This window comes from Buteo buteo, chromosome 27, assembly GCF_964188355.1.
Source record: "Buteo buteo chromosome 27, bButBut1.hap1.1, whole genome shotgun sequence".
NCBI lineage: Eukaryota > Metazoa > Chordata > Aves > Accipitriformes > Accipitridae > Buteo > Buteo buteo.
In genome coordinates, this window is record NC_134197.1 from 10,873,870 (window position 1) to 10,895,501 (window position 21,632).

The 21,632-nt window shown below is 41.4% G+C and overlaps 1 protein-coding gene across 21 annotated transcripts in view; it reads right to left on the reverse strand.

Annotated features, from left to right (window-relative positions):
• The window catches only part of LOC142045450 (multidrug resistance-associated protein 1), a 65,190-nt gene that overhangs the window by 8,369 nt on the left and 35,189 nt on the right, over window positions 1–21,632 (reverse strand). For 16 of the 21 annotated variants that reach the window (XR_012654602.1, XR_012654601.1, XR_012654599.1 and 13 more), the window contains 15 exons: window positions 21,127–21,253; window positions 19,781–19,957; window positions 18,550–18,717; window positions 17,997–18,174; window positions 11,135–11,219; window positions 9,727–9,865; window positions 8,606–8,813; window positions 7,448–7,758; window positions 6,378–6,577; window positions 5,718–5,844; window positions 5,240–5,341; window positions 4,049–4,195; window positions 2,654–2,812; window positions 1,003–1,169; window positions 30–224 (listed from right to left, as the gene is read on the reverse strand). Coding sequence is in view for 13 of the 21 variants with exons in the window: in XM_075058981.1 (XP_074915082.1) it covers window positions 30–224; window positions 1,003–1,169; window positions 2,654–2,812; window positions 4,049–4,195; window positions 5,240–5,341; window positions 5,718–5,844; window positions 6,378–6,577; window positions 7,448–7,758; window positions 8,606–8,813; window positions 9,727–9,865; window positions 11,135–11,219; window positions 17,997–18,174; window positions 18,550–18,717; window positions 19,781–19,957; window positions 21,127–21,253 (2,490 nt within the window). In the remaining 8 variants the exon portion in view is untranslated. Of the gene's footprint in view, window positions 1–29; window positions 225–1,002; window positions 1,170–2,653; window positions 2,813–4,048; window positions 4,196–5,239; window positions 5,361–5,717; window positions 5,845–6,377; window positions 6,578–7,235; window positions 7,308–7,447; window positions 7,759–8,605; window positions 8,814–9,726; window positions 9,866–11,134; window positions 11,220–17,996; window positions 18,175–18,549; window positions 18,718–19,780; window positions 19,958–21,126; window positions 21,254–21,632 lie in introns of those variants that run through there. The other 5 variants (XR_012654603.1, XM_075058988.1, XM_075058989.1 and 2 more) reach the window with 5 other exon arrangements.

Genomic DNA, 21,632 nt, shown 5'->3' on the forward strand with positions numbered 1-21,632 from the left:
TCTTCAAGATAAAAGTGGTATTACTTTACCTTGTGTAGTCCATTATTGTGTTCAGACGATGTGCTATAGTTAATACAGTACATTCTTCAAACTGAGACTTTATTGTTGACTGTATAAGCTTATCTGTTTCAAGATCAACAGCAGCTGTGGCTTCATCTAGAACCAGTATTTTCGACTTCCTGAGCAGAGCTCGTGCCAGGCACACCAGCTGGCGCTGTCCCACGCTACGCAGATGGGATGGGAGGGTGGGGGAAAAAAATGTCAGAACAAGTTTGCAGTATTCATTTTGAAGCCTAGCAATTCCTTGTTCTAAAGTATAGGTGCCAAGAATCCAGCAAAATAGATAAGGTTGGTCTTACTACTTCACTGCAGAGTATCTAACAGCATCTGAAACTACATCCCCTCACAATGAAGTCCTGGCAGTGTAATAAGAGAATACATTACAAATAGTTTCACCATAACTGCATCAGGCTGATTCACTGAATCAATGCAGTGTTGAGGACTGGACTTTACAAGGTTTCTACAGACCGAACATATATCCCTGTTACAGTGCAAAAAGCAAGCTAACAACTTCCTCAGAAAAATTGCATCTGTTGGGCAAGAGCCATGGTAAGTTCAGAGCATCCGCTATAAATAGCAGGCTGCTGCTACTAAGATCCTTCCCAAGACTGCCCAAGATGTCAAACCTTGCAGCATTCTGAGTATTTCTTAAATTACTTTAAATTCCCAAACTTCAGAGTTTAAAACACGTTGAATAAAACATAGCTGGTTGATTGCCTGGTCATACATTAAGAATTCCCCAACTCCCTCCCCAGATTTTCATACAGGGCAAAGGGGAGGAGCCCCAAACTGCATTGCTATTGCTAGGGTGTAGACACATACTGTCCCAAGTGAGCTGCAAGGTTTCTGGAAGTGGAAAGTCTAGTTGCAGATGGAAGGGCACACACACACCTCTCTCTCAGTTCTCAAGGCAATATTCACAAGCACGGTTCTTTGACATACCTGAGGTTCTCACCACCTTCAGCACACTCATGATTAAGTTTATCAGGAAGGGACGATACAAAGTTTTTCAGGTGAGCCAATTCCAAAGACCTCCAAATGTCTTCATCAGAGTGTTGGTCAAAAGGATCAAGATTCATACGCAAAGAGCCAGAAAACAATATTGGATCCTAGTCATAGAAAGAGGTAATTGACAACGTACTCAGAACGTGGCAAGTGCTCCAATAGTACTTCTTAGATAGTGAAAGGAAAACAACATGTCCAGATGCAGCTGCAAGCAAGCTAATCTAATGAGTTTAGGAGTGAGACCTCACTTTTTCCAACAGCAAGTTATTCTCCCTCACCCTTATTCCTTATGCCTCTTGGGGGCCTGACCTCTGCAGAGTCTGGCACTCCAGACCTTTCCATGACTCAGTAACTCATGAATCCAGGAAAAAAAAAAAAAAAAAAAACAAAAAAAAAAAAAAAACAAAACAAAACAAATCACAACCAGCCAACTTTTTTACTGGGCTACTAAGTTAAAGAACAGGCGCTCCCTGCCCAACCTTCTGTCAGCAGGGACTACTAGGTCAACTTTCCACTTCTTAGGGAATTACACCATCTGTAAATATTTCAAAAGTCTTCAGCTGCAGTATTAGTGAAATGAATGCATTTTTTCTTAGACATGGAGAAATACTACTTTGGAAATACTTTTGACCTAGTAGTGTCAGACTGATGCAAAGTGATCAAAAGAACAAAGCAAAGTCCCCCCAGATTTCCAGAAGAAGTGGTGCAGAAAACCTTCTACAGTGTGCTCACTTGTTTTTGCCAGCATGCTGCAACAGTGATTTATATAACCACATTTTATGGTCTTACTTTGAATAAGAACAGGCAGTCAATAAAGGCTACGTGGTAAGAATAAGAAAGCTTGAGACTGCAAGTCCAGTGCTTGTAAATCCGTATTTCCAAACGTTTTCGACTATCAAACCCACAGCTGCTGGGCTAGACTGGGATGATTATGTACTTGTTTCTGTGAGTGAACAGTACTGCACAACTCACTCACAAGATCCTGCCAAAGTCAGAATGCTTTGTACAAAGGCCCGAAGAGTGCATATCAAACCTGAAATAGCAACACAAAATCCCAATCCCTCACAACTAGACTACACAGTACCTTCATTCCATTTCTAAAAGGAATGGAACTACCTAAAATGAAAGCGGAAACCTATCCCTAGAAAAACTCCCCTGCGGGCTCTCCACAAATGGAAATACTCAGACTTTACTTCCCCTCTACTGGCCAAAAGAGCAATGGTCCCAGTTAACTAAGGGACCCCAATCAGGTGTTCAGCTGGGATCAGATCTCCCCACTCAGGCTAAGCTGTCTATAACATTTAAGTGATCAGTGTGGGGTGCTGACAAGGCCCATGAGTCCAAAGGCCAAGGGTTTGGTTCCACACCACAACTCGGCCATAGCCAAGCTCCTACCTGATACCCAGCACCAGCAAATCAAAGCCAGTCTAGGAAAAAATCTTGGTTTCATGTCCATGAAAGAGCATGCTGAAATGACTCAATTTCATAGCTATACATCACAAAAGGAATAAATATATTCTCCCTAGTACATTAGAGAAACAGCACTGTTACAAAATGAGTTCTGGTAATGGCAGGATTTTGCACCTACCTGAGGGATGATGGTGATCTTGAACCGCAAGTCATGGAGCCCTATCTTTGCAATATTAATTCCATCAATAATAATTTCTCCTTCAGCTGCTTCATTAATCCGAAACAAACCTAAAGTAAGTGAGGATTTTCCAGCTCCCGTTCTTCCAACTATTCCAATCTGTTGGGAAGAAATACAGGAACAACTTACTCCAAGGAACAGTTACAGCATTTCCAAGCATCTGCTTGAAACTGACACATTTTCAGAAGGTTGTCATATTTGCTGGGCTATCAACACCCCAAAACAGCATAATAAATTGAGGCTGATCAAAAGGGAAGAAAAAAAAATATCACTGGATATGAAGAAAACAAGAACAAAAAGCAGTCTCAAAACTTGCAATCCAATCACAGTTTTCAATTTTCCTAGAAAGGCAGATGGAATTGGGTAGAGCAGGCCAAGATTTCCCTAATCCTTTGTTTGGTTCACGCTTCACAGTTACAATTGCTGACTTGACATTTATCTTGTTTGAATTTATAGCAAAAATATACCAAAAGCACTCAGTTTCATGTTTTGTTTTCCAGTTAGACTGAAGTCTCCACCAATTCTTTTCTTTTTTTTAAATAAGTATTAAAGATTGCTACTTTGGTTGGTTGATATATGTCTTGCCATCTGCCCTTTCTAACCACTCCTGAGGTAGTATTCTGCCTATATTTGTAGGTAGGAAGCATCCACTCAGGAAAAAAAGCAAATGCCTAGCTGGATACCACAAATAAGGAAGCCGGATAGTAGGTCTGTCTTGCAGCTACCTTTTATGCTGCCATGCAAGATCACACTATTATTAGACACCAGAGAATCCACATTGGACTGAGACGGGATGCATGTGAGCACATGTGCGAGGAAGCAATAGGAGAGACACACACATATTGCCATCAGTTTTGCTGGATCCAGTGAATCTACTCTGAAGTCCCATTTTTTTCCTGCAGAAAGTCTCACCTTGCAACTTCTGCCTCACTAGACCAGGGCTTCCCCCCCTCTACTTAGTAGCTCATTTTCTTGAGACTATAATTAACATAATCGCTCTGCAACCTGTACTCCTCTTTGCTTACGGCAAACAAATTAGCAAAATTTCCTGGGAAGGGGAGAGAAGACAGCGTAAACCTCGCTTCCTTATGAAACCAGACCAAAAGATACTTCACAAGCCCACATAATAGCGTATCTTTATCCCATGATGCAGGATACACCCCAAAAAGGATAAAAGCCTACTACATCTGCCAGTTACAAGACGACTGATCCTACAGAAGCTCTTTTAGTTCTTAAGGACCCAAGAGACACTACAGAACAGGGATAGACCTCTCTTCAGCTTATGCATGCAGACTTATAAACAGTACCAGTCTACTATAAATCCAGATTCATTACCTTCTCACCCCCATTTATGGTAACATTTATGTTTTTCAGAACCAAATCCAAGTCTTCCCGGTAACGTAAACCATAGCCTCGAAACTCAACCTTCCCTTCCTCAGGCCAGGTACTTGCTGGGGCAGTTTGTTCAATACTCCATTCAGCCTGAAAAAAACCACACAAATGCATCTGATCAGTTCCTCCTTCAACTGGACATGGGCTCGGAGGACTCAACGAAAGAAATTAAGAAAAATCCTTGTTAGTCTAATTTGCAAAAGGAACTGTGATGGTGATGGGAAGAGAGGGAAAGAGCTGCCCCAAGGCAGATGGTATATGTAGCCAAGGGCTTTGCTATCGCAAGTACCACTTGCTGGATAAACTTTCCTCTTACAAATGGCAGAATCATACATGCAACATGTATTCAGATAGCCTCCTTCTACACCCCCACCACAGTAAGGAAACCATTGGAGAAGCCAGACATGCAACTAGAAGTAGTTTAACTGAGACATAAGCACTAAAAGATTAACAGGCTGGTAAAGTAAACAGCTGCTGCCTCAGCTTCCCACAGACCTGGGAGAGGAGAGAACACACCCCACTGCATTCACTGCCAGTGCCAGACAGAAAGCCTTTTAACTGTATAAACACTGGTCTGCTACAAGAACCTGAGAAGAAAATTCTAGGAAGGGTCCTCATAAGGTTTGGCTGCAAAAATGGTGACTCAACTCAGGTTCAAGTGACAGGCGTGGCAAAGAGAAGCCATAGGGAGCTCTGTTCTGTAGCCAAAAGGGGTACAACTGCAGATGAAATGAGTTGTTAGGTGATATGAATCAAAACAAAAAAAGCAAATCCTCTTTACTCCCCACATTGAGAGCAAAAAGTGAAACAAAAATTAAAAAAAAAAAAAAGTTTAAGCACTTAGGAAACCAAAACATTTGTACAGCTCCACTGCTTAGCCCATGGCAGAACAGCACATTTCCTAAATAACACTGTGTAAATATCAGTGGATACACCTCAAACGCACCCACAGGAACTACACACTAAGATATAGCCTGTCCCTAGAGGGAGAGCACTGAGAGCACTAAGCTGTGTCCTATCCCTCAGCTCAAAGGACATGCCTAGCTGCACTCTCCAACCCGTTCAGCCAGGCTGTGGGCGAGACCTCAGAACAGGACACTGACTTCTACAGGTGTGGTGGACAACTCAATGTACCTCCTTCTCCATTTCAGCGTATTCTTTGACTCTTTCTACAGCAACAATGTTGGTTTCCAGCTCAGATGACATGCGAACTAGCCAGTTCAAGTACGCTGTTATCTGCAAGAAGAAAAGAAGTCTAGAAGCAGTTTACACCAAATATGTTACCCGCAATAAATAAAAAACACAAAACAACTAAAGCACTGCAAGTTCATGGAATGCATGAACACAGATGAGATCTTGGCTTATCAGTGCTGGATAGGAGAAAAGTCCAGGTGCCTTTAATATGCAGAGAATGAGTTGACTTAGCCCGATCCCCTAACACAGGCAAAGCACAGAAGGAACTTCCCAGATGCTATTTGTAGGTAGTAATCTCTATGTTCCTTATATTAGTTATTAGTTTTCCCTCCAAAGCCATAGCAAGGTTCTAACTTTCTGATGCAGTCTTACAATTCAGAGCTTTTTTTTTTTTTTTCTTTAAAAAAGGTAAAATTACCTGCAGTGAGTAGGACACTGAAAGGCCAACAAGTCCTGCGCTGAGTTTGTTGCGTGCCATCACTGCAAACAATGCTGCAAAGAGGACAATACAGTTCCCTACATACTCCAGACGGACAGCCAGCCACCTGCAAGACAGAAAAATGTAATACATCTTTCCAGTAATTCACCCACAGAAAATTAGGAATGTGGCCAATCAATTGTTCTGTCACACGTGTTGTTTTTTGGAAAGATTAGTGATACGGCACCTGTGTACTGCCAGTGACACAGGAACTGCAAGGTATTTGATATTCTGCTCCAGCAGCATGCAAACCCAGAGGCATCCAAAATTAATAAACCTTTCAGGTACATAAATTCCTGTCTTATTTCAGAAAGCAGTTGTGGTTAACATTGGGATCAATGAATCAAAACTTTAAAAAAAACCAAAACAAAACCACATTACCCAGAAGTAAGGCAGGAACTTTCAGAAAGAAAAGAAATTCGGAAGTAATCTTCATTCCATCACAGAAGTTTAAGCAAAACATCTGTGAAACAGATACATCCACACAGGCTTCCCTACCCTGGACAAGTATGCTGAGAGCTGTGATTTATAAGAAGCACAGGCAGCAGAACCATGCCCTCCCTATATAACTGCCTTTCAATATTTCAATCCCACTGTTACCTGTTTGCAACAATGCTTGGATAATAAGCTTTCTGATTTTCATCCACTTTCATGTCGTTCTGCTTTATGAAACGTTTCTGCTCCTCAAAGGCTCGAATGACACTGACTCCCAGGAGGGTCTCATTGAAGTGAGAATATACAGGAGAACGACTGACAGACTCAAGGCGTTTGAGCTGACGAGAAGTGGCCACATAAAATCTCTGCAAATCAGAGTATGAGAATTATGGTTACATACAGACTGCATCTGAAAAGACGAAGGGAATCGTAAGACAGTTCCCTGCCATTTGGGCTGTCAGTTACAGAGATTCAACTTACACATAAGAACACAAGCCTTCTCCAACACTTCTAGGCCTGAAGACCATTACATACATACACGCTGCTGTCTTTAAACAACCACCAATTAAACCACCTCATGCAATAGCCACGTTCTCCTTTCTCCTCTCTGCAAGCTTAGTTCAACACTATAAAACACACACATCACTGCCTTTAAGGTTTACTAATGCAGCCCGATTGATTTACTAATTCAAGAGTCAAAGTCATAACCCAGCTTCTCTCTGATCTGTACTGGCTCTACTAGATTTCTAAGAGTAAAGCAAGAGTGAAGCAAGCACACTCTGCCTACACAAGACAGGACTGAAAGGCTGACATCGTTCCTCTTCTCTATAAACAATATTCTGATGAAACAGGCACATCAGCAATGCATACATACCCCTCTAAAGGTTACTCTTTTGTTTGGAAGCTAGTTTTAGAAAAGCCCATACATTTTCAATATTTGGGCTCTGAGCAACAAGCTATACAAAATTTGCCTCAAAATCTAATGGCATTTTTATAAAGCCTGCTTAGGTATTCAAGGATTACCTTCTGCACAGAAGTCACTCTACACTTGACAACGGAAGGAAATGCTCTGCTGACATCAGCTAATCAAGAAACCATGCAAAACACAGTCAGTCAAGCATGACTCAAGTCAAACACATTAAAATCCATCCCAGTGCAGAGTCAGAAAAGAATTGTCTTCATTAACAGAGGATAAGTGACTGCTGGTCCTAATGCCCCCAGGTAAACCCCCCTACCTGGACAAACAAGTAGACAAGTCCCAGAGGTGGAATAATGACAGCAGCTATAGGTGTGGCCAGCAGAATGATGATACAAGCACCAATCACATTAAATGTCGAGCCCATGAACATCTTGATGATTGGTGGAATGGTGGAGTCAATGGTATCTATCTCCTTAGAGAAACGGTTCACCAGATTTCCACTGGGTGTACGTTCAAAGAAACTCATTGGAGACCTGAGGACGTTGTGCAGCAGGTTAAGGTGCAGGTGTCGTGAAGCAAATATTCCCCCTATTGACACAACCATCGAGTAGCCAAACACAGCAATACCTAGAAAAGACGACTTGTTTTAACTGCTTCCACCTCTCACACAAAACATTTTCCTTAATTTTATCATCACTTAGCATTAGCAAGTCTCTAGTACAATAATCCTGAGAACCAGGGTTCACTACAAGTAGACTCAGCAGCTACTTCAAGTAATTTAAAAAAAATTAAAAAAAAATATCAGTGAAAACACCACATTTCACTCACGGAAGAAGTTGTTTCTCCACTACAAAATTTTGTGTAATATTTGACCACTTTCCTTGAGTAAAGACCACTGAATTTTAACATAGCATTTAGTTTTTATGGAAGGATTTTTATGGCAATTCTGAAATGAGGTACTTGGAGTGACCACAAAGAGGACACACAAAAAGCTGCAGAGCTGGCCTCCCCGTGGTGCCTCAGATGGACCCTCAAACAGTCAGAGGAAACACCTGCCTACACAGCTCAGCCAGGCCGTGGCTGCAAGGGAGGCAGCATAGCAATGGCCTCCTGTGACAAACTGTCCCTGTGAACCAGGCTAGCAGTTTGTTTACAGCCTAAGGAGCCATTTCCTGGGTCAGACATTTTATCACCAACTGCTGGCTCATCAGCCCCTGCAAACCACTTTCATTCTTGTTTTGTACAAACAAAAGAAAACCATATTCACTAACTAAATAATTTTATAGGTTGGTTTGCTTGCCCTTTTTTTATTCACTCAAGTTTTTCATCTTTCTACAAAGAAAAAAAAAAAAAGAAACACCCCACTCTCAAATCCTTAGTAAACTGCTGCTGCAGTTCTGGGGATACAAGATCACCAAGAACATTAGAAGCATTCTGAACCAGCTAATCTTAAAATAGGAAAGACCAAGCAAACCTTGAGAAATTCCCAGTGCTCCATACACTCCCAGTCTGACATTTGTGTACTGCTGTGTCCCATTGATAACAGGATCATCCGTCCATAAACTTAGCCAGTAGTTGGAAGCCAGGGAGGCTATATGATTGCACATAAAAAGCAGAATGCTCAAAAAAGAGATGAAGAGTCCAATTGCTTTCATGTAGTCCCAGTACACTGTTGCCTTCACCTGAAGACAGAAGGGGAAAACAAAAAAATATATTCATTTTGCAGATAAAGTTTCAAAACCAGCAATTCCCCCTATTTAAAGTCAATATCTCTGCATCAGGCCATAAAAACACAACAGTTGCACTCTAGAGAGCCGCTGTTTGGCAACACAAGCTGCAAAGTGGTTCTGTGGAGATGTGCCAAACCTGACATCCCTCCAGGGCAGGCACACGTAACCTTTCCCTTGTCTTCCAAGGAAAGGGAAGGGTAGGGAGAGAGATGCCTGAAGTAACACAGAGCATCAGTGGCAGAGCCAAAAACTTCACTGAGGAGTTCCAGTTTTTGGCACGCTCTTTTTACCACAAGATTATATAGCATTTAATCAAATCCTTGCTCCACATGGCTTGTATCCTATGATCTATCTTTAACCAGAGGATTCAAGCAACACTGCTAGGAGGTGTAATTGCCATTTTCCCAGGAACCTCACTCTTACATTTCTCAGAAAGCCCTGGATATCCTGGGATTAGATTCTTGTGTCTACAGTGGAAACTTGGCTTAAATTCATCTAAGTCAACTCCAGCTCCTTATGCTGAAGGGCAGATTTCATTACGTCACCTAATTTGTCACAGCCTCTCTCTAAGAAATAGTTGCAAGGTTTTAATTTCTTCTTTTAAACTTTGACGTGGTCAGGCCCATCAGCTTAAACAACAGTTTTGGTGTCAGCGCTCTTTCTGCATGCAAACCTGGGGCTCAGCTTTGGGAACAGAAGGCACAGCAACACTTCCATGAAGTACTACACAACAAGCAGCAAGTCCAAGAATCCACACAAACCTTTCTCACCCCGGTTACATGGTCTTTAGAAGTTATTTTCTCCTGAAGCCCATGTATTTTTCTGGAACAGAAAGAGAGTGCAGAAGTGGAAAAGGAGACCTTACCCTCCCAGTCTTTGCTGTGTCAGCCTCCGTCAGTTTCCAGGAATTCTTTTCAGCAAGCGGCTTCTGCAGCTCTCCTGTGCTGCTCTGGTGCTGTGACTTCCCAGTGTCTCTGCTGTATGTTGAAGAGTTACTGAGTTGCCTGTTTGAAGACATTTATTTTTCAGTCTTAGCATGATATAGGCCAGGTGTTTACTTCATAAATAGACTTCAACAGTCCACAGCTCCAAGTCAGTGGCTTACATGACTCTGGTGATAATCAATCTCCTAACCAGTCACATCATCAGGCTGGTGGTTACTATGCTTCCCTGCTCCCCTCACAGCACACTCCTAGTCCTCCCTGATGGCATTCAGTTCTCAAGTGTCCATCTTCAGATACAAGTAACAGGCTAGCCAGTCAAAGAAGCCTTGGTTAAGCAATCAAACTCCCGAAAGAAAAATGTTTGGTGATCATCAACACCAGCCTTTACAAACCCTATCATCATATCCAGTGCAGATGCTGAAGTGCAAAAAGGGTACCCCACACTGGCATCAAAATGGGCAATTGTACTCCCAGGCACTCGTTAGCTTCCAGAAATACAGTATCTCTAGAGCACCATAAGAATAAGGCATAGACTATGAGACTGATTTTGGGAAGGTATCATCAGAGTGATTACCTTTGGCCTCTCTCAAGCATAATAGCAGCTGTACTATGTCAGACTATGGGTCCACTTAGCACTTCATCCATTCTGACAGCAGTTATATGCAGAAGCCTTGGGAAAGCATATGAAAGCTGCACTAGCCAATACAACACTCTCCCTTTCACGCAAGCCAAGCCCATGGTATCTTGCTACAACACAATCTTTTCTTCACACGGAAAGAAGAGTAGCGTAAGAGCTCTGTGTGTGCAGGCATACATGCGCAACAGTCTGTATCAGCAACTGGAGCAGGGCTGCAGCCTCAGAGGTTTGTATGCCCAGATGCGAGCAACTGGGAAGACTGGGATCCAAGGGCAGCTATTGGACAGACTATCCTTGAACCCAGCTAGGGGAGGGATCTACTTTGTACATACGCATATATTATATTCTCACTAGTGGACTGCCATCCTGCTGAGCCAGAGATAGGAACAGAATGAGGCCATTTGGCGCTGTGTTTGTGTGGGTGCTCCAAGTGTCCGTGATCTGTGTGGCTGGTGTCTATGTACGCTCTATGTGCATGTGCCTGCTGGGAGTATATCTTCAGCCTCGCTACTGTAGGACCTGGAGCCATGGAGCGGCAGCAACCCCACCTCTCTTAGGCTGCTGGATACAGCACGATGCATTTCCCTCTAAGAAATACCATAAACGCCAAACTACTATTTGTCCACAGCTGAGTAACAGGATGGAAAAGGGAAAAAAGATTAAAAAAAGAGAAAGAAAAAGAGACTACACACCTATGCATCAACTTTCCAGGGACTTCATTCACAAGGACTCCATTTTCTATAGGCTTTCCTTCCTTTCCAGATGGACTATTTGTATCTGGGGGGGGGGTGGTGCAAAAAAGTAAACACAGAAACAGTAAGCAAAAAGATACAAAGGTTTCATTTCAATCCTAAATGCCAGGTGCAATCCTAATGTGCAAACAAAGGGGGAACACAAGTAAGTATTTACATGTAATAATAGATAATTGACCAGGTGAACAAATCAGTTTAGTTCCACCCCCAACAGGACTAGTTGCCAAGACAATGAACATTTATTTTTCTACTTTCCTACCAAATGTAGGTCAGTAATAATAACGTAACATAATTATGAGGACATACTTCATGTTAAAGCATGCAATACGAAGTCACATTATGACTCACTCTGTGGAAAAAAAAAAACCAAACAAACAATCCAACCACTCCTTTTCAAACCACATCTTTTACACAGTTAGCTATAAATATTTTCATTTCAGAATCCAATGAGAAGACATTCTAGTAAATGATGGAGTGAAGATGTAAGAACAGAAGGCATGTGCTATTAACTTTGAGCCTTCCTGTAAAATTAAGCAGGAAGCAACATGCAAAAGCCTTGTGTTTTTAAGCAACCATAGGAATCAAGATTAATTTAAACACAAGATCTTTCTATGAACATCACTTCTCAAAAAAAAAAAAAAAGTCTTGTTATCCCATAACATCCCATTTGTAACAAGATGCAACACACACGAGACAGTTGTCTAAAACACTTCACAAAACCTGTCAGCTTCAAATATTAAGCTTTCTCTGAGCAACTTAATACAGTATTATACAGTGCCATGAGTAAAAACTTCTAGGTTCAAGTTATGTCATCATTTTCCTAATACAGACCAAATGACTGACTCCTAAAAAATTACCTGTCAATTAAACAGAACTCCATTTTCAAGTATGAAAGTTAATTCAGAATTTGTAACAAAAGAATTTTGCATTTTAAAGGGTTTATGCAAACAAAAATCCCACCTGCATCTATTCAAAATATATGCAGGAAAATTTATGTAGATCTAGACTCTGAAGTTTTCATGTTTTTATACTAAAGCAAAACATATGCATAAACCAGTTCATCAATACATTAAGCGTGGACTCCTTGAACATAAAGCTGTTCCCTCCTGCGTCTGCAAATTGAACATTGGTTCATTAGTCTAAAAACCCAAAGCTAAAGTGTTCAGTGTGGTCTAGAAGCAGAAGAAAGCAGAAAATGTGAAAAAGGTAAAAGTGCAATGATTTAGTTGTTATTTTTATTTATATGAATGAGAGCAAACCAATATGGGACTGCTGGTTTTTTTAAGTATTTGACGGCATTCCTTTTGAAAGGCTCCCATATAAAAACCAGCAAGCATTCTAGCATCATATGAGCATCACTGAAGTTCTAAGCCCACACGAACAAAACAAAACCGCAAATAAACCATCCTGCCCTAACGGCTCTTAAATTTGATTTTGTGTTGTAGGCTACAAAGATTTCCCCCTTATATTGCATTTACCTCCTGAGAACGAAAAATGCTCAAGATTGCCATAGTAAATCTGGCATGTGCACCTAGGGTATAAGCTCACTAATGAGGGCTCTGTTGAAAAATGTGTCCAGAAATAATAAAAAGGAACAGCTGCGAAGTACTGAATACACATATGAGAAGAAAAATGACCAACAATGCCTCTCTGGGTACACTCACTACACTCCTAAGTCCAGGGTACACCTTTAAAGTTTATTTAAAGCTTCCTTATGGAAGTGTTTGAGATAAAGAATTGCTGCTGCTGAGTTATCTACAAGCTGACACACCAACTGTTGTAGCATCACACAAACAAGTACCATGCAAACCAAGCAAATACATTCTATTGTGCAAACAAAATTCTTCTAGAACTGCAGGTACTCATATTACTCCAACACAAGCACTAATACGAAGCCACATGGCAAAGAAGCAGTTACCTGTTTCCAGAGGTTGAATCGTTCCTTCTAATGAAGGATCTGAGTCTAAAAGTATATACAATTAACTTTTTCCAGCACACAACTCAACCATTTTCAATCTTTACAAACACACACACATCCAAGTAGCACAACCTAAACCACAAAACCAGAAATGCCCAAGGCAGGATCAAATTTGCTGAAATGGACCTCTTTTTAATCCCAAGCCTCATACACAGTCAAAAAAAAAACAGCCTTGAGGAAAAAGAAAAAAATCCAAACCAGACGGCTACAAGTGAACCATCAAGAAACTTCATTCCAAGATATGCACTAAGAGATCATCAAAAAAAGCGACTCTAAAGTGGCCTCATATTGACAATGACAGTACAGGGAACTACCACATGCATTTTCCCCAGTGGTGGGGATGAGACCTCATTCAAGAATCTTAAGAGAGTCCCTGACCTTAACATTAAAGATACAAAGCATCATGTTTTCACAGTGGCAACTTTTGTCTATGTGGCTACGTCTCTCCTCCCACAGCTCTGCTATTCTCCCTTGCTTTAGTCATGTAACTGCAATGAGAGAAGGCGAGCTGTGATAGCACAGGTTTACTTAGTCTCATCTACTGTGTAGCCCCCGGTCATCATCCTGCATAGACAGATTAAAAAATAGTGAGATACTTCACTCTTCCAAGCATCTTGATACCCTAACAGCACTCATCTTGAATCAGTATTTGCTTCTGCCATTTGGGGCAGAGGCTGCAAATAGCTTTTGCTTTACAAGAGAGAAAGGAAAGAGATGAATTTTGCTAGAAGTAAAATGAATTTAAGAGAAAGCCAGATTATTTCCTGATGAAGACAGGTGTCTCCTGAATCACCATTCCAGATTCCACAACAACATTTGGAAAAGAGCCAACAGATCTCAATATTTAACTCTTGCCTCCCAAGGAATCAGAAAGGAGAAAAACGCCCAACCATCCCTACAGGCATCACACAAGTTATCTTAACTATCCAACACTGCTATTAAGCTTAACTCAGCCTGATGCTGTTAGAAAGAAGCAGAGCCACAAAATACAGGTGTGCTAGGCTTTACTGGGAGATAGTGCTAACCATGAGGGCACAATGCTTTTTCCTTGCAGATATGAAACTGCAGCCCGTAATGTGGAATTAATTTTTATTATGAAATACACACTACTACCTAGTGTATAATACAAAGCTATTCAGCAAGGAAGCTATCTTCCTTTCAAACTCAGCACTTGGGGAAAAAAAAAAAATCTAATTTTTTTTTTTCTCACTGCTGCAATTGGGAAGCAATTTATACGGAGGCCAAGCAAGGCCCCGCAAATCTTACAGCTGTATCATACTATCTTTTCCAGAAAGCAGATTTCTACTTTGTACAGGACAACAGCTGGAATTTGGGGAATTAAGTCCACAAAATTAAAGAAGAAACCCAAGGACATTCAAATTGAATAGCCACAAGTGACAGATCAGCACACTTCCTTTCAAGATATGCAAGATACGCAGATTGTTGAACTAAAACCTACAGTCCAGACCCTTAGCAGTTCTCAGAGTACTTTTACCCCTTTCTTCCTCCAAACTAAAACTGACTAAGCCTGTTGTGCTGACAATTCTCATATTAATTAAAAAAAAAAACCCACAAAACAAAAAAACACCACCTTAACTGAGTAGCCATTGAAAGGTCTTTCAGCCTTTTATTTGCCTGCAGACATAGAGCCAAATGCTGGGGAGACCGCCACCTGAAGCACAGCCCACACAATGTAAACCAGATTTCTAATTAATAATTGTGTGGTACATCTCGATCTTCCAGGCACTGCAGTCAAGACCAAAGACTCCCCACAAACACTAAGAATAGCTCCAGACTTTTCAAGGCCAAACCAAAGTTTATGCTGAAGCCATTTGGAAAAAACAGCAAAACCCCAACCCCCACATGTTAAAACAAAAAGTAACATCTGCTGCATTAGTTTGCATAGGAGACAAGGGAAAACAGTTGTAAGAAAGGTAATCTTAAAGTAACTATTTGCTAGCTCTACAGCAAGAAGTATTGCAGCAACAGCTACAAATCAGGGGTGGGCTAAGTTGGAGACACTGGACTCCACCAGAAAAGAAACACTCACAGGAGTCAAGGGCACATCTATGACTCCAGACCAGTCTGCACAGGCAGAAATAGTACTGGCATGAGCAAATCGGCCACACTAAGTGCCAGCAGTGAATGGAACAACTGCTAAAAGCAAGAAGAATTACACAGAAGAAACACCGTGAAGCCGAGGATGGGAAAGGCAGCAGTACAGTACACAGACAGCAGGTAACCCTCAGGAATCCAAATGGGAGAGAAGGGCTGGGAGTCAATGGGGAGCAGACTCGCAGCCAAACCTCAGAGGCTGGGTAGGAGGAGAATTTTTCCTACCCTTGCAGAAGCAGGATGTGTTCTAGCCAGAAAGTACCAATGCATGGGTTTCTATTTTGCTCCAGCTTAAGTGTTTTCAGGCTGCTAGCATGTAGCTTCAGATATAAGGGAACCTCCCTTTTAAAGTGGGTATGCAGATCCCCTCCAGCTAGCTCAGGTTGACTCCCATCACAGATTACTGCGCTTATCCAAGAACCTGTGATTTTTAATGATATTTAGTAATCTTTTACACATCTGATAATATTATTGCTGTGAATCAGACAAATAATACCCCTATTTTTCACTTTTTACCCTTGGCAAAAGATCCCTTGACCAAAAGTGAGAAACAAATTTGCTGCAAATAGGCCACGCCTGTGACATAGCAATCCTCTCCGAATCACCAGGGTTGTACTGAAGTTAAAAGTGCCTTTTATTAGACAACTGCAGAGAAGCATGACAAAAGATAAAGCACTGGCTCGCTTTCCAAAAGAAGTTTCAGTATTTAAATGGAAAAGTCAAGTAAATTAGTTTAACGTAAAGGACTTCCAAACCTACCATGCACTTGGAAAGGGGAGGAGACAAAGGCTAAGAGAACAAGGCTATTAAAGGACGCAAATCTTTGTACGAGTCAACTTGTTAACTTCCTAGGGAAGCGCAGAGAAAGTTAATTTGTCTCCGGAAGTCTCGTACACTGAAGACTGCAACAAGTCTGACTGTGCCCAAAGTAGCTATAGGAACACCTACAGAAAATACACAGAAGTTAGCCTGATTCTGCTTTCATAAAATGTCTTCCCGCAGTGTTTTTCACAGTGGGAGACCCCACCCATACAGCACTTGCTGTTTACAGACAGTGTCCACCCAAACCAGCATCACAGTCTGCAGAGTGACAACTGACACACATCAAGAGACTTTCAAGAGGAGAGCTAGCCTACAGCAGCGCATCCTAACCTTCAGCCTCAGCTTGACACATCACCCCCAAATCCAACTCCCCACCAAGGACAGCTGGAGAAGATGCCACCTTGCACATCCAGGAAGGAAACTGCTCTTTCACAGCCTCCAAGGGCAGTCTGTGTTGTCAGCCTGGACAGCAGAGGGCAGCTTCAGAGAATAAGGCAGACCATCACAGCCCTCACACAAGGAACTTTTAGATGAGCATCAGGAGCAGCCCCTTGCCAAAGACAGCTATTCAACACCTCTTTTAACACTTCACAGCTCTATCAGTGCAGCTAAAAGTGGCACCATTTCTCTTTTGCCTGTGATGGGCATATGAGGAGTAGAATAAAAAAAATGCCTCTGCTTTCCCTCTAGGGAATGGGTGGGAACCAAGGGTTTTCCAAATGGAAGATGAAGGGAAAAGTGGGTTCAATCTCTCCACTGTTCTGGAGAGCCTGCTCTGGATCACTCAGCTGGCATTTGCCACCAAACAAGCCTCAAGTATATGCTGTCCTGGGTTCAGCTCAGGTAGAGTTAATTTTCACAAGAAGCTGGGAGAGGGCACAGCCAAGACAGCTGACCTGAAATAGCCAAGGGGATATTCAATAAAATGTGATATTCATGCTCACTATATAACTGGGGGAGCTGGGGGCAGGGGGGAGGAAATTGCTGCTTGGGAACAGGCTGACCATGGGGTTCTAGGTGGTGAGCAATTGCATTGTGCATCACTTGCTTTATACATTCTTTTATTAGTATTGTTGTTATTACTTCTTCTCTCCTTGTGTTGTCCTATTAAACTGTCCTCATCTCAACCCACAAGGTTTTACCTTTTTCTTCCAATTCTGTCCTCCATCCCACTGGGAGAGGGGAGGAGTGAGCGAGCAGCTGCGTGGTGCTTAGCTGCTGGCTGGGCTTAAACCATGACACACGGCAACAACTTAACCCCAGTCAGCACAGCGCAAGCACCCCTCGATACTTTTCGGCATGAGCATATGGAGGAGTGTCAGGAAATCACTACAGGCAAGCTGGTGAAGAAAACAGGCTGGAGGCAAAAGACTAAGTTCCCTCATTAATATCCAATACTGCAACCGTCAGCAGGTAAAAAAAAAAAAATCTACAGTATATTCACATATCAGTGTAGCTCTACAGCTGTTTTGTAAAGCAGAAGCGGGAGTCAGGGATGTCAGCTAGAAAAATGAGTTGTTTCTTCCTCCTCCCCATCCCCAAAGGAATTATCTGTATAAAGATGACACATCCTAATAAGCACACAGGAAGGGTGTGTAAACCCCAGCTGGCCTTTACTTGATCTCACAACCATCTGAATTCTGCTCTAAGTGAGAGGAATTTTACTACCGATCTGCTCCACATTTTCCTAAACTTTAAGAAAGAATGTGCATTTAATCTCACAACCTTCAATGCCCTCAAGAAATAAGCATCTCTACCTATAGGTGTATCAGAAGAAATAGTCATTTCTTTTAACCTTCCTTCCACTACTACTATTTTTCCGTTAACATGACTCTCTTAACATGCCACACACCAGCTTATCCCAAAAGAATTTATTTGTAAGCTTACCATTGTTCTCCATGCTTTGTTCAGCATTAGCATATGTACGAAGAAACTCTGCAAAAGCCCCGTCTTGCTTCAGCAGCTCCTGGTAGGAGCCCATCTCAGAGATTTCTCCGTCACACATTACCAGAATTGAATCCATTTGAGGCAGATAGTTGATCGCATGGGTTACCAAAACCCGTGTCTAAATAGCAAAAGAAAAAAGTTTTTCTAACATCTCAAATCAGTTAATACAATGGTTGAACTACTGCTCTTGCTGCTTGAATTGTGTACAATACAGTAATAACTGTGGACAGGCATGCAGCATTTTTAAGAAAAAATACTGTCCTTGTCTTCATTTTTTCCATCAAAGAATTTTGAATTACAGAAACCACAGCACATTTCATTATAAAAACTTAGTGTTTTATAAAAGTTCTCTAAAAATCTCAGAAGGATCCCTTCATTTTTCAGATGTTTGAAACAGAAGTCTGAATATGCAACTTGACAAACTTGGAATCATTTGAACTCAGCAAACAAAACCAAATCATTCTCTAGAGACAACTATCTCATTATGACATACTTTATTTTTCAGGATTCCTTTTGGTCCAATAACTTTTTCAAAAATATGTTTCCCAACATGAGCATCAACAGCTGATAAAGGATCGTCAAATAAATAGACATCTGCATTACAGTAAACCGCCCGAGCAAGACTGACTCGCTGTTTCTGTCCTCCAGACAAATTCACACCCTGGGGAAACAAGAAAATATGATCCTTAATTTACAGCTGAAAAGAGATGTCTTGCTACAGTTTGTGAAGGACACAAGTCATAGGTGATTTATGCAAGTTAGAGAAATTCCAGCATTGTATGAAACAGATCTCCATCACAAATAATTTCACTACCACAACAGCATAAGCAATCACAGTCAATCTCCTCTTGGAATGAAGCACATCTTAAGTTCTCACCGTCAGGGAGGGACTAATAAAAAAAAGTGTTTGCTAGTCTTGTAAAGCAGTTAATTCAGACTGACCTACCTAACTCTGCACAGAGGTTACTTTTCTTCTCAGCTGTATATTTGCAGTGCTGCCTCCGATTTAATAAGCAAACTCTGTTCACGCTCTACAATTTGGTTGATCTGCTGACCAATAAGGAAGATAAAGCTGCACCCTTTACTGAATCTGGGGCTGTCAGTTGGCAGCTATACCCCACCTATAACTAGTCAGCAGGCAAAGCACATATCCCTATACATCCCTGTCTTCTGGAGAACATCAGCTTAGCAGAACACCAAGCAGGTTACAAACACATACCTTGCTGGCCACATGGTTAGGGGACACCCAGTCCTGCTCCCACAGCAGGGCACGACAACATCTATTCAAGTTTCTAAATCCCACACCACACATACTTTTGCAACCAAGGGCCAGTTTTGGGGTGGTGGTTGTTTTTGTGGTCTGTTTTTTGGGTTTTGGTGGGGGGTTGGGGAGGTGTTTGCTTGTTTTAAATGAAGCTGAAGTGTTCAGAAGATTCTTGTTTTCCTGTTTCCATACATTCTCCTGCTCTGTGACCATGGCAACTTAGAGGCAATTAAAAACTGTCACTGCAAGAAGCTTTTGCATTTGTAATTGAGGACAGGTTTCCTCCCCTTTGAGGCTTAAAGACAAGGAAAACATACCGTTCAAATTTGTCTTTTATTCTAGAGGACTTCTACTCTGAATGTTTTAAATTCAATACAACTTTAAGGTAAAGTAGAATAGAAGTCATATGGCCTTTACTACCAGCAATAACACTGTTATGGCAGAGTGGGTATTTAAATACCTTTTCTCCTATTTCTGTTTTGTCTCCCGTAGGAAGAATCTCTATATCAGGCAGCAGTGCACAAGCCTCAATCACACGCTTGTACCGGCTCTCATTCATCTCCCTTCCAAAGATAATGTTATCTTCCAGAGTTGCATTTTGGACCCAGGCTTGCTGAGGAACGTAGGCTACTGAGCCCTGCAAGAAAAATAAAGTTCCTTATTCAGTACTTTAGACCAAAAGTCTGCACACAAAAGTCAAAGCACAGCAGGGCTTTGTGAGGCAGGCAGTGCTAATCACCTCACAAATTGCCGATGGTCATTTCAAAACTGAACGAAGTAGTTTTTGGGCTACGGCCTCCTCCAAATTGTTATTTTTATAATCCTCTCTACAAGTGAATGTAATGAAGTGTGTTGGTGGAAAATGAAGGACTTCAAACAAAATATGATTCTCTAACAAACTTGGAGGAAACATTTATTTAGAGAATATGTTTGCACAATTACTGAATGTCAAAAGTCATTAGCTCTTTCATATAGTTATAAATTATGTTCTGCATAAAACAATTTATTATGGAATGCAAGCGTTTAACAAATGCATCCCTGCCAAGAGATTTCTGCAAAAAGTAGGGGAAGTAGTTGTTATGTAAAAGTCACTTCAAAGAAGAGACTGAGCTACTGCAAAATATTTTGATTTGAAGATTAGTTCTGCACAAGAAAAAGAAAAGTTCTCTTTTTGCACAAATAATCAGTGATTCAGATTTCACCTACTTTATTTTTCCCAGAACAATTTTGGAGGTGACCAAATGGGCATTCTTTTAAGTGCAACATATTTGGTTTGCTCTTAAAATAATTCTCTTTCCCTACATTACAGCAGCAGCAAAATCCAAAACAAGGACTTTTTACTTATTTACTTACTTCCAGGTCATTTTTCCTCTGTGACCTCTGTGCAACTCTGATGCCTAAGAAAGTACGAACTACAACAGCAGCTTTACCCATGTTTGGATATCCGGGTATACCCTCTCTCCTTGTAATTCTCTGATGTTTAAGAAGGTATGAACCAATACTGCTCTTCCTGGCTGTATTGGTTCCTGTCTGCCAACATGACTCGCCAGAATACTTGTCTTTGAGACCTCCAACATTGTATTTGGCTAAATCAGAAACCAACAGATTTAGAAGTTGTTGGACCAAGCCTTAACAGGCAATTATACAGAGTGCGGGCTACGGCATATACATGGCTTGCCAGGAAATCAGGCTAAAAAACGCATTCATTTGAAAGGCTGTCTCTGCCCCTCTTCACACCACTTAGAAATCTAGAATCCCTCTGTCAGTACCCACAAATAGCTGAACAATTCTTCAAACACATCACACCTTGACAACCACGTAGCCTTCCTTTTTGTCCATCTCCCCCAGTAATGCAGACAGCAATGAAGACTTTCCACAGCCAACTTGACCAACAACAGCTACCAAGGAGCCTTCAGGAACAGTGAAATTAATGCTGAAATAAAGTGCACATAATTCAGCCTTGCTTGATGGCACATCCCAGTAGTTAAATAGTCTATTGAACAGCCCATATAAAGCCAGCTGCAATGTGAATACCCACTGCAAAAGCTGACACAGCACAGAAACTTTAACTGTTTGAAAATGCAAACCTCTCATTTAGAAAGCACCCAGCTCTTCTTGTACTTAGGACATAGCATCTTAATGTGTAATTAGTCAAAAGGGGAAGGAAAAAAAAAAAAAATCAAAAAAGCAGCACTGTGACACAACCTGTCCAATATTTCTCTCAAATGTTCTGTGAACACAAATGTAAATACCAACGGATGCTTCTCAAACAGCATCCTTGTCTCAAAGAATATGCAATTTAAGGCCCAAGA